Raw genomic sequence first — 16660 nt, 5'->3', positions numbered from 1 at the left:
AGCAAAGTGCCTGCCGGTGGGTGGGGGCAGGAGGGTAACCGGGCGAAGGGGCGGGGTGGCGCGGGGTGGAAGGCGGCGGCGGGGAGGAGGGTCTCGGAGCCTGGCCCGCATCGCGAGCGCGCTGGGCCTGCGTCCGCGCAGGGGGAGGGTTTCCCCGCCGGCCCGGCCCGAGTCGCCGTGGGCGCTGGTGGCTCACAGCGCCGACGACTGTCAAGAGAGTCGCGGAGCAGAGCTGCCGGAAGTGTCTGCGCGCCGCCAGAGAAACTTTTCCTGCTCCGGCCGCGGCCCGGAGCTCTGCCGCCGCCGCGCCAGGAGCGACGATGCGCCCTGACGACACGGACCTGAGCAGACCCGCACCTCGGCCACCCGCCTGCATTCGCACCGCTTCGAGCCAGGAAGCCTGAGCTCGCCGGCGTTGGCGCGCGGGGCCGCGTCCTCTGCGCTTTCGCCTCGCGCCGCGCTGCGTCCCCCGCGCGCGCGCGTCCCCAGCGCGGACGCCCGTCGCCCTCGCCTTGATCGCCGGCCTCGACGCGTCCCCGGCCTCGCTGGCAGCGCCGGCACCATGGGGCTGCCCACGCTGGAGTTCAGCGATTCCTTCTTGGATAGCCCAGATTTCAGAGAGCGTCTGCAGTGTCACGAGATTGAGCTGGAGCGAACCAACAAGTTCATCAAAGAGCTCATCAAAGACGGCTCTCTGCTTATTGGGGCGCTGAGGAGTAAGTCCGGCTGGGGGGCCGCGCGGGCCGCGGGGTCCGGAGAATCCCTGCGGGGTGCAGGTCCGAGGGGTGGGACTCTGGAGCTTCTTTTGTTTGAATGGGTTTGGGGACAAAAGCCGAAGAGCTCCCCTGCTGGTGGCCAGCAAAGTTTGTTCTTAGGTGTTTGCGTATTTGCCCTGTTTCCCGATCTACAGAGAAAGTAAAGTTCTCCCCGTGCGCATTGGGTTATAACCTAGGGAAACTCATTCAAACTTACTATCTTGAATAGTGCTTCTGGAAATGTGTTGAGAATTCTTGCTCGTTTGGTAAATTCTTTACTTAGTACATAAAAATGGCTTTCAGGGAAGATGAGAAATACCTTTCAGTGGAGTTTGTCTTAGAGTGAAATGAGACAAATTTATTTTAGAAAAAAAAATATCTCATTTTGTAGGTTTATGAATGACTTTTCATTTGCTGCAGTCATTGAGCTGGCTACTTTTTCGGATAAAGGCACCTTTGCAGTTTTGCTATTCAGTAAATAACTGAATAGCATGGAGCCAATAGAAGTTTTCTCTCTGTCCACGTTTTCTGGGTATCTCCATCTGTGACTTGCATTGTATGTCTGGTGTTGGTACAGCCACTGGGATGGGGATTCAGTAATTTAAGGCAAGTCAGAATTTCTCATGCTCTCATGCTACATTGAACCCAAAGACTACCCTTAAAGAACTCTCCCACCTCCTTCCTCCAAACACTTCCTCCCTGTAGGCTCTCAGTATCATATCATCTGTTTTGATTACCTACTTGTAAAAGAATATTTGAAAGTCCTGGTTTCAAATACCCTTTTAGAATTGGGTGACTAAATGATAAGGTGTAACTTGTTACTTGCACCAGGAAGTATTTGCATGTGTTTTAATTGAGGCTGCTGACCCCTTTGGCCCCTGGTCCGAGGTCAGTGATAGCAGTGAAGGAGCCCCTCGTGGCACAGTGTTTAAAGAGCTCTGCTGCTAAAGGAAAGGTGGATGATTGGAACACTCCAGCCGTGCAGCCCCCATTCTGATTAGGCGATGGCTGCTGTGGATGGTCTTGTGCCTGAGTCACCTAGATTTTTAATGTACTGCCCAAGGGCTGAAGACGGTGCAGTGTTTTCAGAGCCAGAAATCTTGACTCTTTGCCCATACCACAGCAGTCTTGACTCTTAGTCCATTCGATAGCCTCATTCCCTAGATCTGGTAGTGACTACTTGGTTCTCTCTCTTGCAAGGTTCATGGTGTCCCAGTGCCGCTTTTTTGTTTCTTTTAATCTCCTTTCTAAATGTAAGGGAACTCAGACTGGCTTTGTGAGTAAAGGATTGTGCTGCCAACCAAAAGGCACATGGTTCAAAGCCACCAGTTGCTATGGGGCGAGGGATATGTAATCTCTTCCTGTGTGGTTTATAGCCTCTTATACACTTCAAGGCAGTTCTTCCATGTCACAGTCTACCAGGTGGTGTTGAAATTGGACAGCTGAGTAAGTGAGAGGCCTTGGGTGATTGAATAATTCCCAAGAACTATATAAGGATACCTTTGTACATATCAAGGGCAAAGTAAATTACTTGATTTGCTTATTGATTTACACGCACAATCTAGCCTGACACTTAATGAATAGTTATAATAATAAATATTATTTATATCTCATATCTGTCCTTTGGTATTTCCAATTTAAGTTTGACTCTTATCATGTTCTGTCAGTCGCCTGTGTACAACAGCTCTGAACCCTGCCCTGTCCTGAGCCAGTATCACTGACTCTGACACACCCAATCGCATTGTTCCAGTTATCCTGTCATTCCATCTCATCCAGGGTCTTTGTCTGCTGTGCTGTCTGAGTATGATGTCCTTGTCCTAGGATTGGTCCCTCTTGGCCATGTGTCCAAAATATATGAGACAGAGTTTCAAAATCCTTGCCTCCGAGGAAGAAACTTGATTTCACCCTCTCCAAGACAGACCTGTTTGTTCTCCTGGCTCTCCATGGTATGTATGGTCAGTCATCTTTTCTTGCACCACAATTTGAAGGCATTGATTCTTCTTCTTTCATTGTTCAGCTCTCTGCTGCATGGTACGCAATTGTGAAGACCATGTTCTGGATCAGGTGCACCTTAATCTCTAGACTGACGTCATTGCTCCTCAGTACTCTGGAGAGATCCTTGACAGCAGATTTTTCTCATGCAATTCGTCTTTTGATTTCCTGGCTGCTGGTGCCAAGAGTGTTGATTATGGAGCTGAGCAAGCTAAAATTGTTAACAACTCAATCTCTTATCTATCCATGAAGCTGCCAGTTGGCTCAGTGGTGAAATTTTTGTCTTCTTGATGTTTTGCTTCAATCCATATTGAAGACTACAGTCTTTGACTCTGTGCAGCAAACGCTTCAGATCCTGCTCAGTTCTGGCTAGCAATGTTGTATCATTTGCATAGCACAGGTTACTGATGAGTCTTCCTCTAATCCTGATGCTACATTCCTTTTATAAAGTTCAGCTTCTTGAATGATCTATTGCGCATATATTTTGAAAAGGTATGGAGACAAGATGCATCCCTGATACAATCCTTTCCTGATTTTGAACCATGCAGTGTTTCCTTGCTCTGTTCAGATGATTGCCTCCTGCTCTAAGAATAGCTTTTGCTTGAGTGCAATCAAGTGTTCTGGGATTCCTATTCTTCTCAAGGTTAGCCACAAATTGTTGTGATCCACACAGTCACATGTCTTGGCATAGTCAATGAAACACAGATAGACGTTCCTCTGGTATTCTTTGCTGTAAGCTAAGATCCATCTAACATTGGCAATAATATCTCTAGTTCCCATGTCATCTTCTAAATCCAGCTTGTATTTCTGGTAGTTCTCTGTTAATGTACTGTTCCAGATGTTTTTGGATATTGTTCAGCAAGATTTTGCTTGCAAGTGACATTATTAGTAATGGTCGATAATTTCCACACTCTGTCAGATAATCTTTTGTGGGAATAGGAATAAATATGGACCTCTTCCACTCAGTTGGCCAGGTAGGTGTCCTCGAAATTTCTTGGCACAACCTGGTGGACATGTCCAGGACAGCATCTGTTTGTTAAAATATGTTAGTTGGTATGCTGTTCATTCCCGGGGCCTTGTTTTTTGCCAGTTCCTTCAGAGGAGCTTGAATGTTGTTTTATGAAAATCTTCTATGTTCTTAGGTGTGGACAAATCAGCTCTGACTCATCTTTCTCATGACTGTTTAGTGGGAATCGACTAATAGCTGACCCTCCAGTGGTTTTCTGAAACTAAATCCCATTAGCAGCAACTCTGTTTTTTTCCTTTATTTAGCTGGTAGAGTCAAACCACTTGCCTTTGGGTTGACACCACAATTTCTTATCCACCAGGCAGCCAATCTTGATTCTGTCCCAGGCTCCTCATCTCTGTTGTTTTTAAGGCTGCTGCTCTAGTCACTTTATCTACCCATGTCATTGAGGATATTCCTCACTCTCATTATTGTTGTTGTTGAGTACCATCGAGCTGGAACTGACCCATAGTGGACCCTCCAGAGGGTTTTCAGATGCAATTGAATCACACAGGAGGAGATTGACAATCTTTCTCCCTTGGAGCAGCTAGTGGAGAGCAGCTGGTAGATTCAAACAGTGTGACTTTGGGTTGGCATCACAGCTTCTTACCACTAGGCCACCAGAGCTCCCTTAATAGCTATGATTACGAGGCTATGCTAAAATTATCAGCTTGGAATGAGTAAAATAGTAACGCTCTTTTGCCCAGAGACTCTTTCCCCTCCCTCTTGTTGTGTACTGTCAAGTTGGATCCGACTGGCACAGGAGGAGATTGTCCTCCCTTCTCCAGCAGAGCATCTGGTGGAAGTGAGCCATGCACCTTCAGGATTGCAGTGCAGCTTCTTGCCACTAGGCCACCAGAGCTTCTTGCCCAGAGACTCCTAAGAGTTATGAGCAAATTGTCACTTTCCTTGTCCTCAGAAATATTCTTGGTTGTGAATATAATAGCTTGTTTGTAGAATACAAAAAATAATATTTTGTAAAAATTTGTCCCTTTTTAAAAATTTTTTTTCCTCTCTTTTAAAAAGTTGGAAATTCAGAGATTCATTGCCAAGGAGTTGGTACGAAGTTATAGTTACTCTACATTGGGTTTCCATGGCTATAAGTCTTAAAAGGGCTATAAATGTTAACAAGAGGAGACACCCATCTTTCTCCCTTAAAACTAATAGGGAATTCGAACTGGTGATGACACACCTCCTTTGGGTTAGCACTACACTTCCAGAGCTCATAGCTTTGATAAATACCCTGAATTACATACTAGTAATTTTACCTACTTGGGTATGATTTTTTTTTCCTAATTTCTGTAGGTAGTAATCCCTTTGTTTTTGTGCAGACTTTATGTTTTGGGCTTACCCACCCCCCCCCCCCCCATTCATGTAAACTATGTTTTATACAATCTTTCAGTTCCCTTGTTTCATAAATCTAGACTTGCACAAACCGATGCTTCCCATTTTTACAGGTATCCTTTTCCATTTGTAAGCGAAACGATCTTAAAAGAATAAATTTATTTTTTTTTAAGAATAAATGTTTTAAAGATACGGGACTGTTTCATGAATTTAGTCTTATCTACTTAAATAGCAGTCTGCTATCTTTTCTGCTTCTTTGGTTTGTGGTGAGAGTATATCATTGTAACTAACATTTGATAATTGCTACTTTCAGTCTGGAAGGAAAAATTTTCCCCCCTATTAAAATAATTCTCATCTTTTGCAAAATGAAAACAATTTCATGGCAGAGAAACTTTGAAGTCACAAGAGATATTGTCTTCCCCCCTACTTTCCTCATCTAACACCGTCTGGCTCTGAGCTGCTCTCAGGGGATGCTGGCTGCTGATTGTGAGCTGGGAGAAGAGTGCATCAACCTGGTCTCTGGCTCATTTAGGGAGCCTCCTTCCTCCTCCCTCTTTGTTCTCCCTGCCTGCAGATGCCTGTTCCTTCCTAACCTGCCTTTCTGTTTACTATACCAGCTACATGGAAGCTTTGGTGTCATAGAGGTAAGGAGCTGCGCTGTCAACCCAAAGGCAGGCAGCTTGAATCCACAGCAGTAAGGTGCTTTCTCCTCCAATACGATTTACAACCTTAGAAAACCCACTGAAGGGTCAGTAATGAGTCAGTTCTCATGGAATGGTTACATAACAACTAACATACTAGCTCTTTCAGCAGGCACAAGACTGTGGTCATGAGTCAGAATCAATTTAAGGCCTATAGTGTCCATCTGGATCCCTGGTTGTGCAAAAGGTTAAGTGAACTGTAAACTGAAAGGTTGAAGATCTGAAACCACCCAGAAGTACCACAAAAGAAAGAACTGGCAATCTCTTGGGAACAAACAAACAAGCCCAAAACCCAACAGCCTTTGGAAACTCAATAATGGAGCACCGTTCTGCTGATCATAGGGTGGAACATGAATCAGAAAGACTGGAGCCAGGGAAGTTAGAAGTGAGACACAGGAGGAGATCTGCACACCAGTGTTCATAGCAGCATTAATCATCATCACAAAAAAATAGAAGCAGCCCGGATTTCCAACCACAACTGAATGAATTGAGAAATTGTGGTACATTGACACGTTAGAATACTATGCAGCATTCACAATTAATGATTTAAAAAATACTACATAACCTGGGAGAGACTGGAGGGCATTATGCTGAGTGAACTAACTCAGTCTCATAAGGATACATACTGTATAAGACCATTATTCTAAAAATAGAAGGATAACTATTAAAATATGTATAGGGACCCAAGGAGGGAAGGGATAGGAACAGAGGGGTGAGGATGGGCACTGGTGAAACCAGAGGGTTGCACAGTGTGGTGGGTGGAGGGAGGAGGTGAAGGAAATGGGAAGGATCTGGTGAGGACTTGAAAAGACAGGGTATTGATGGGCATGGCCCAATGGTGATAAATTTTATAAAACGTAATGTGTGGGAATGATTGTATGAAATACAATGTGAATGAACAATAGTGTGAAACAGTGTATACAAACTTTATAAGCAAACCAATATATGATAGGTTTTTTTTTTTTTAAAAAAAAAAAGATTGAATGGGCAACTGATTTATCTTCTATTCATTATTTTTTTTTTCTTTTTAAAGCACTCTGCTTGGAGCTCTAGTGGCCTAGTGGCAAGAAGCTGCACTCCAATTCCAGAGGTGCATGGTTCGAATCCATCAGGTGCTTTGCTGGAGAAGGAGGGTCAATCTCCTCTTGTACCAGTCAGATCTGATTTGATGGTACACACACACAAAATTTAAAAAAAGAAAAAAAGCACTCTGCTCATGTTTTTTTTTTTAAGTTTTTATTTATTTATTTTATGTGTGTACCATCAAATTGGATCTGACTGGTACAGGAGGCAATTGTTCCTCCCTCTTCAGAAGAGCATCTGGTGGACTTGAACCGCGTACCTCTGGGATTGCAGTGCAGTTTCCTGCCACTAGGCCACCAGAGCTCGCCACTGCTCATGGTTTTGTTATTAATTAATTCCTTAGTATTGCCTTTCATAACACATAGCATGAAAATTTGCAAGTACTTCTCTGCATCATGCTTTTTCTGTAAGAAGGAGAAAAATAAACCTTATCTCTTTGGGTTGGTCTGAGTGGTAAACTTCTACTGTGAAGTGATTATTATGTGGAATTCATCATTTTGCTTTTGTGTATTCTGAGTATCCATATGGTAGTTTTGTTTGTGTTTATTTTAAAGATAAAGAAACCATCCTATAATGTGAATAAGTAAGTGGATGGGCTCATGTCCACACAGTATTTGTGAATATTTGCTAAACCTAGAAGCAGATTTCCTGAATGAGGTTTGACTTCTTGTTGGTCTATACCAGTAGCTTTGGTGGCTTTAGGTAAAAGCTTTTAACTGTAAACCCACAGGTTTGATCCCGCCCCCAACTTCATTTTGTGATAATTTTGTTATTGTTAGGTGACACCGAATTGGTGTCCAACACATAGCCACCCTCTGTTAAACAGAATGAAACCCTGCCTGGTCATGCACCATCCTAGTGGATGTCCTGTGCTGGGCAGGCTGGTGCTGGTTTGAGGGAAGTCTGTTTCATTTACTGTTGTGGCCTGTGTATGTCAATGCCTAGAATGACATAATTTATGGAGTTAGCTTGAGCAGTCTGAGGCTGCATTCATGCTAGTTGAGGTGTTGATTGCTAATGACCTTCATGATTTGGACACTGATTCAGTCAACTTTAATTATTTTAGACTGAAAGTTTAATTTTATTTTTTTCCTTACCAGAACAGTTAACTCTCACTGTTATGTAAAGATTTAAGCATTTTTTCTCTTTAGTGTAATGATTTTGAAATTTTCTTTATGGCCTACCTAGTGAGTTCAATGACTTTATTGTCTCAAACATCTGTGGAGCATCCAGTTACTTCTGGGATTATTTCTTCATCTTGAGAGAGACCATGTAGATATCTAGTGAGCAAATTTTTGATACTGAAGAATTGAGCTTTAGGTGAAACTGAGGGTCATTCTATGAACTTTGTTCCTTTAACAGCTTCTTGTTGTTAATTCAGTAACTCATTGCTGATATGACCTCAGATTTGTTCCACCTTATTTTGATCCTATGTAGAAAACAATGAAACAGTGTAAAAAAAAAATAAAGTATTGCATCATCCTCACAATTGTTGCCATGTTTGAGCAATTTCAGTGTCAGTCCATCTCATTGAGGGTCTTTCTCTTTTTTACTAACCCTCTCTGTTTTACCAAACATATGTCCTTATTTGGGGCTAGTCCCTTCTGGGAATATTCTCAGGGTACCCAAAACATTCCGAGATTCTAAGGAGCATTATGATTACACTTCTTTGTAGATGGTTAATGTCTTTTCTTGCAGTCAATAGTATATTCAGTATTCAAGCACAGTGATTCAAATATGTCATTCTTCTTTAGTCTTTCTTCTTCATTGTCCATCTTTTCACTTGCATATAAGGTCACTCAAAATACCATGACACAATTAGTCCTCCTCGTGACGCGTTTGATTTTTAACGCCTTGAAGTGCCTCTTGCAGTCTACTTGCCCCAATACATGGCTGTTAATTGTAGATGCTAGTAAAATGAAGCTTCAGTCTTCTCCATTTATCGTGGTGGTGTTTATTGGTCCAGTTTTGAGGATTTTTGTGTTTTTATGCTGCAGCTTAATTCTTACTGAAATCTGCAGTCTTTGACTTTGATCAGCAAGTACTTCAGGCCCTCTCCACTTTCAGCAGGCAAGGTTGTGGTAGCTTCATATTGTAGGTTGTTCATGAGTCTTATTCCACTTCTGATATTTCCTTCTCCTTGGGTCTGTCTTCTCTTATTATTTGCTCATCATGCAGATTAATGATGTAGTGAAGGGTTGCAATCTTGACAAACTCTTTTCCAAATTTTAATCTGAATAGTGTTCCCTAGTTCTGTTTGAACAGTTGCTTCTCTGATCTATGTGTCGATTTTCCCATGAGCACAATTATGTGTTCTGGAATCCCCATTCTTAACAATGATACTTAAACAGGTACCAGTCTTACCCTTTTGCATTGTAAATTTAATGGGTACTAGAAATTATGAGGATGGCACAGGATAGGGCAAGGTTTCAGTCAGCTCTTCATAGGGTCTTCCTGAGTCATACTCAGCTCAATGGCACCTGAAAACAACAACAGTCTTAGCACTTAATCACTTGTTATGCATCTGATAATGGGATAATGAATAAGGATGACAGAAGAAGCATCGATGACTTTTATTAATGATACTAGAGAAGAGTACTGAATATGACATGGACTATTAAAAGAATAAACACGTATGGCTTGGAGAAAGTGCAACCAGAGTAATCCTTAGAGACAAGGAGAGTGAAACTTTGTCTCACATACTCTGACCTGTTAGTTAGGTGGAGCCATTCCATGGAAAAGGACATCATACTCAGAAAGGTCAGTGAAAGAGAGGAAGACCCTTAACCAGATGGATTGACACAGTGACTGGGGCAGTGAGCTCAAGTGTGTAAAAAATAATGAGATGGCACAGGATAGGGCAGGAGGGCAGGGTTCAGATCCACTGTTCATAGGGGTGCTGTGATTCATAGGATATAGAGACGGTCTTAACGGTGATCATTAGCCATAGAAGAGGAATCAGTCATAAAATTATAGTTATGAAAGCATAGAGTCTCTTTGCTTACTGATTTTCTCCTTTTTTTGTGTCACAGTCACAGTACTGAAGGAAATATTTTGGCGTGGATTTCTTTTATAGACTGTTGAATCCAAAGAACCAAGTTTCAGTGGAATGAACTTTATAAGAGTAGAGTCTACCAATGGATCAAAGATGGGCAGTTTACAGGCCCCTCATGTCCTGGGAGGGTCAGGTGGGTGATCAGAATCAGAGTTTTTCTACTTACAGAGCTGAATTGATTGGGTGGGAAGAGGATATCAACATTGTTTCCTCTGGCCTTTTAGCATCTGTGCCTTCCCTTTTTATCACTATTTACCTCTTTTCTTTTCCTTAGGAGTTGCTGTCTTTATGTGTGGTTGAGTCAGAACATATTTGTAGTTGACATGGTAGATTTTGGGAGGCTGAAAATCGAATAGGAGGAAGCTGAGGAGCAGCTCATGAATTTGAAGTGGCTGCTTTTGGATTGGAAGCACAACTCCTTACCACTAGGCCACCAGAGCCTCCTGTTGTTTTTATTAATTTTTAATTACCAGGTATTATTTTTTATTAATTATTTTTTAATTTTATATATATATATATATATATTTGTTGTTGTTAGGTGCCATCGAGTCATTTGCGTCTCATAGCAACCCTATGTACAAGAGCCATAACACCATTCTATCCTGGGCCATCCTCGCTGTCTCAAACACATTCATTCCCACCACTCCACTCACAGAATCGATCTATCTCATCGAGGGTCTTCCTCTCCTGTGCCATCCCTCCACTCTCCCAAACATGACGTCCCTCTCCAAGGACCAGTCCCTCCTTGCAACATGCCCAAAGTATGTCAGACGAAGCTTCAGAATCCTTGACTCCAGGGAACATTCTGGCTTCACCCTCTCCAGGACAAACCTGTTTGTTCTCCTAGCAGTCCATGGTATATTCAACACTCTTCTCCAGCACCACAACTCAAAGGCATCAATTCTCTTTCTGTCATCCCTATTCACTGTCCAACTCTCCGATGCCTAGCATGTAATTGCAAAGATTATAGCCTGGATCAGGTACACCTTAGTCTCCAGCCTGACGTCGTTGCACTTCAGTACTCTTGAGAGGTCCCTCACAGCTGAGTTTCCCAATTTGTCTTCTGATTTCCTGGCTGCTGTTACCAAGAATGTTGACTGTGGAACCAAGTAAACTAAAACTGTTAACTCTCTCAATCTCTTCACCATCCATACTGATGCTGCCAATTGGCCCAGTGGTGAGAATCCTTGTTTTCTTGATATTGAGCTTCAATCGATATTGAAGACTGCATTCCCTGACCTTCTGCAGCAAGCGCTTTACGTCCTCTTCAGTTTCAGTGAGCAGGGTTGTGTCATCTGCATAACGCAGGTTGTTGATGATTCTTCCACCAATCCTGATGCCACATTCCTCCTCATACAGCCCAGCGTCTCGGATGATCTGTTCTGCATACAGAGTGAAAAGGTATGGAGACAAAATACATCCCTGATGGACCCTTTTCTTGACTTTGAACCATCCAGTGGCTCCCTGCTCTGTTCTGACGACCGCCTCTTGGTCCAAGTATAGGTTTTGCATTAGCACAATCAAATGTTCTGGGATTCCCATTCTACTTAGAGTCAGCCATAGCTTGTGAGTCACACAATCAAAAGCCTTTGCATAGTCGATGAAGCACAGATAAACATTCTTCTGGTATTCTCTGCTTTCTGCCAAGATCCATCTAACATTAGCTATAATATCCCTAGTACCACAAACTCTTCTAAATCCAGCCTGAACATCTGGCAGTTCTCTGTTGAATATTATTCCAAACGTTTTTGGATAATTTTCAGCAGAATCTTGCTTGCATGTGAGATATATATATATATATAATTTTTTTAACAGCATATTCTTTCCATTTAATTTTTCCCCCATTCATTCATTGTTGCACATTTTTCTCCTTGCCCACCCTCTCCTCCAGTTCATTTTTCTCTTTTAAGAAAAAAAAATTCTTTCATTGTTATACAGAGCAGCAAACAGCAAATGCTGGCGAGGTTGTGGAGAAACTGGAACTCTTATTCACTGTTGGTGGGAGTATAAAATGATGCAGTCACAATTGATAATTACCAGGCATTATTGCAGCTAGGGTTTTTTTTTCCTTTTGTACTTCGTATTGTTAGAATACATTGTAATGTATAATTATTATTAAGCTAACCCTAAAGACTTAAAAGATTGGATTTATAAAGCTAATACTAATGAAAGTCAGTAATAATGGAAATAAGCCAACAACAACAACAAAAAAATAATGAGATACTCTATTTGCTTCAAAACTGATTTACCGTGGAACCTCTGACTACACTGGGGATTACCTTTGTTTGGTCTGCCTTGAACTTCACTTACTCATTGTTTGCTGTCCCATTCATGTTCATTGCCCTCACCTTGGAATTGACTCATAGCTGACCTTCCATTGGGTTAATGAGCCTGTAAATTGTTTGGGAGAAGTTTGCTGATCCTCCTCCTCCTCGGAGCTGTTAGATTGAAACCAGTAGAGTTGTATCGCTTTTCATTTAGCAGTATAACTCCCTATGGGCGAGACCACTAGAGTGGTCTATAATTGAGAGTTGTAGATGTTGTCAGCTACAGATGAAGAGTGAAATGTGCAGTTTTGCACCATTTCCATGATCAGTTGTAGACAGGACCCCTGTCCTCCACTGGAGAACTGGTTGACTCATTTTTCGAGGTAGAGCGCCAGATCTCTCTTAAGCATTTAGGATAGTGTTTGTCAAATATTACTTCTCTAAGTTTTAAAATACAAAAATATTCATGAATTCTAATAGATTTAGTGCTGGAGCTGGTGGCCTCGTGGCAAGAAGCTGTGTTGCAATACTGAAGGCACGCAGTTCGAGGCCACCAGGCGCTTCACAGGAGAAGGATGGGCAGTCGTCTTCTGTGTGATTAACTGCCTTGAAAAACTTGCTGGAGGGTCAGCTGTATGTTGGTTCTGACTCAGCAGTACACAACAACAACAATAGATTTACTTATTTTTTGGGATAGTTAAACATATTTAAGCTTGAAATTACAAGACTTTTATACTTATAGCATAAAAATTCATAATATTTTAAAACCAAGTCAGCTCACAAATTAACTATAAACAGCACTGTAAAACTGAAACTGTGAAACTAAAACTAAATCTATATGTTGAATAGTTAGAGAAACTAGACAGTATGAAGAATGTAACATCAGGATTGGAGGAAGATTTATTAACACCAATGATAAGCAGATGAAAACACAATGTATATGAATAATTATATGTATACCAATAAAAATGTGGAAGTAAAGTTTTTGTTTTAATTTTATTGTACTTTTTAACAAAAGTTTACCGAAAGGTTGGGTTTTCATTCACTCGTTGTACATCTTCCTCTCTTCCCCATTTTCCCCTTTCCCCTAGTCCATTTTTCAGTGCATTTCTTGTTCCAGATTGTTGTCATACATTAATGTTTAATCATACATTTCTTTGAAACGGTTCTTCCCTCATCTGTTTCAATGCAGTGTTTATTATCTTCCCACTCTTTTTCTATTCTTTCCTCACTCAACATCAATCCTATCTTGTAACAGTGGTCTTATACAGTATTTTTCCTTTTGTGACTGAGATATTTCACTCAGCATAATAGCTTCCATTTCTGCGTCTGTTTATATCCAAAGCCTACTTTGGTACTGGAGTTTTGAGAGTACTTTACACACATATCAGTTGCTGACCAGTTGACACTGACTCATGGTGACACCATGCTTATCAGAGTAGACTCATGCTCCATAGAGTTATTTTATTATATTGTAGGTGAAAATTTACACAGCAAATTGGCTTCTACACCTTTTCCACACTTGTTCCAGGACATTGGGTGCTGTCTTCTCAGTGTGTTTTTCTCTCCATTTCCACCTTGATTTCCCTTTTTCTGCCTCTTTGGTCCTTGTCCTTCGTGCCTTCTCATCTTCGTTTTGTCCAACTCTTACCTGTTTAGACTTGTACGATTGATTATTCTTAGGAGTATGTTCCTTTGGGTGGTAATCTTGAGGGTTCCTCCAGCCTCTATTAATACAGTAACTTTAAACAAAAAAAGAATTTGAGGTTTTTTGTTTTTTTTTTTTTTACTTTTGTTGTGATTTGAGTGAAAGTTTACAGAGCAAATTTGTTTTCTATCCAGAAATTCACACACGGAGATCTTTCATGGCATTACTTTAATATCCCTGCATTGTAACTGTAAGTTTCCTCCTGTCAACTTTGTTTCTCATTTCCATTTGTTGTCCTTTCCAGTGTCAGCCTTTTGAACTTTATTCCTGGGTGAATAGTGCCCTTTGGATCTTGTATGGTTGATTGCTCTAAGGGAATGATTCCTCCCTGGTGTAACCTGGTTACTCCCTGATGTGAGATTGGTCATTTTACAGGCCTATCTATTGTTCGGCTGCAAAGTGAGTCATGGGAGGGGACATGATATGTAGCAGGCTTTACAGGTGACTTAATGTATCACACCCTTAGCCTGGGTTTTCTTACGGTTTTAAGTCTTGCTCCATGTTTCTTCCCCATAGTGGGGAGCGCTGATGGCATAGTCCACGGGGACTTGCAGTGCTAACGCAAAGGCAGATTGGATCTCTGCCTCTCTGTCCATTCAAATCCACCAGCTGTTTCTGGGGAAGAAGATGGGCAGTCTTTTCCCATGCAGTTTACAATCTCCAAACACCTGATGGAGGGTAAGCGATGCATCGGTTCCAACTAGATGACTCTGTGTTTTATATCAAGGATCCTCTATTTTGATTCCTTTCCGAATGGTTAGTGGTGGTAGCCAAGCACCTTCCAGTTTTTTTGTTCTCAGGTTAGGGGAGACTGATGTTCACATGGCCCATTAGGCCTTTGGACTAACAGATTTTTTCCACTTAGGCTGAAATGTCCTTAGTGACCATTACCTCAAGATATTTGGCTGTAGCTAAGAAGTTTTCATAATTTTCTCTGTTTGCTCTACTGTATATTTGAATCTGTTCACCATATATACAGATATGCATGTAGAAATATTGTCTGAGAAACTTCTATGAATTTGTTTAATTCTACCTTTTTTTTTGTGGGGGGGCTTTAGTGGCCTAGTGGTAAGAAGTTGCACTTCCAGCTTAAACAAACATGGTTTGAGTTCACCAACTTCTCTGAAGCAGAAGGATGGGCATTCTCTTCTGGTGTAACTTACAGCCTATGAAAGCCTGCTGCAGTATGAGTCCTTTCTAATTCATAACAGCATCATCCTGGACCTTCTCTTGTACTCTTGGCCAGAGAAGTTGCTAGTGGTACCTAGACACAAGTTAGTGAATAGTTTTAGTGGCTGGTTTTTCAGGAGAGCAATGATATAATGGGAAAAGAGAGGGGAAGGTTTAAGGAATTCATATAATTTTATATAGGCTTTATAATACTTACTTGGTCACTCTTTAGTTTTTAGTGAGAAGGGAACTCTGGTGGCCTAGTGGTAAGAAGCTGCGGTGTAGTCCTGAAGGCCCATGGTGGGAATCCACCAGCTGCTTAATGGAAGGATGGGCAGTCTCCTCCTATTTGATTAACTGTCTCTGAAAACGTGCCAGGGTCAGCTGTGGGTCAGTTGTGACTTGATGGTAAATAACAATAACTGTTGTTTTAGGGTATTTGTGGCATTTAAATTTGCACCTAGGTTTTATTTAGTTTCTTGTTAGTTTTTTATGCCAGCTCTTGTTTATTCTTCAAGAGTTACTTCACTGCTGCTTATTTCAACAGAGTAATTTTCTTGTTTCATTGGGCAGCCCGATCAGAGGTATGGATGTGTAATTATCTCAGCCATTCCTTTGGTGCTTTCTTACAGTCATTAGAATTCAAGTTAAATGAGCAGAAGTAAATGCATCTTTCAAATGAACTGTAATTAATTTTAGGGACTGGTAGATTAAGGATGTGGTGCTTTATAAGGTTCTCCTTCAGAGACTTGCTACAAGTTAAAGCAGTTACATTTATGTTAATTTCTATGAGAGTCTTGACACTCATCAGAGTGGAGTTAAATTGGTCTGGCTGATTACTCCCAACTACCCCTCTTTCCATGTCCCAGTGTGAGGTTAATTGAAGCCCTTCAATAGTATCTTTATTTCCCTTCCATTTCCTTTTCCAGCAGGTGGTATTTGAGAGGCTGACTTGAGTTAGCAGGTCAGAGAATGAATTTCTGAGGGAACAGAAAAGCAGCCCTGTGTGATGGAGAAGACCTTATACACTACATCCTGTTACAGTTAGAATTCAAGGATTCTTAGAGTGCAGCGAGAGCTCAGATAATCATTAAGCTTCAAGTCAATGAAAAGCTGTTTCAACAAATAGGCCTCTCCATTATTAGGATTTTGTAGAGCCTAGTGTTAATTGTGATGCTACTTACTTAGGCACTATTTAGGTTGTAGGAAACTATGGTTGCTTACTGGTAAGGAGTTTTGTTGCCAACCCAAAGGCGTGTGATTCTAATTCGCCAGCTGCTCCATGGGAGAAAGATAACCATTCTCTTTCTTTGTGATTAACTGTCTCTGAAAACCAGCTGGAAGGTCATCTGTGACTTAGTACAAACTTGATAGTACACAACAACAACCACACATTCAGATTATATGAGGGGTTTTTTTTATGTTTTGAAGCTCCATCTCACATACTTTTGGGCATGGGGGCAGGAGGGACTGGATCTTGGAGAAGGACATCATGCTTGAAAGGGTGGAGGAACAACACAGGAAAGAAAGACCCTGGAGGAAATGAATTGATATGGTAACTGGGACAGTGGGGTTAGGT

The 16660-nt window shown here is 41.6% G+C and overlaps 1 protein-coding gene across 1 annotated transcript in view; it reads left to right on the top strand.

Annotated features, from left to right (window-relative positions):
* Positions 1 to 560: 560 nt before the first annotated feature.
* The window catches only part of ARHGAP42 (Rho GTPase activating protein 42), a 403816-nt gene continuing 387716 nt past the window's right edge, over positions 561 to 16660 (top strand). The window contains exon 1 of the mRNA XM_006887325.1: positions 561 to 716. Coding sequence (XP_006887387.1) covers positions 563 to 716 — 154 coding nt within the window. The 5' untranslated portion in view covers positions 561 to 562. The remainder of the gene's footprint in view (positions 717 to 16660) is intronic.

Source organism: Elephantulus edwardii, unplaced genomic scaffold (assembly GCF_000299155.1).
Source record: "Elephantulus edwardii isolate Elephantulus edwardi_28Jun2011 unplaced genomic scaffold, EleEdw1.0 scaffold00056, whole genome shotgun sequence".
In the NCBI taxonomy this organism is placed as follows: Eukaryota; Metazoa; Chordata; class Mammalia; order Macroscelidea; family Macroscelididae; genus Elephantulus; species Elephantulus edwardii.
This window is presented reverse-complemented; position numbering and strand designations above follow the sequence as displayed.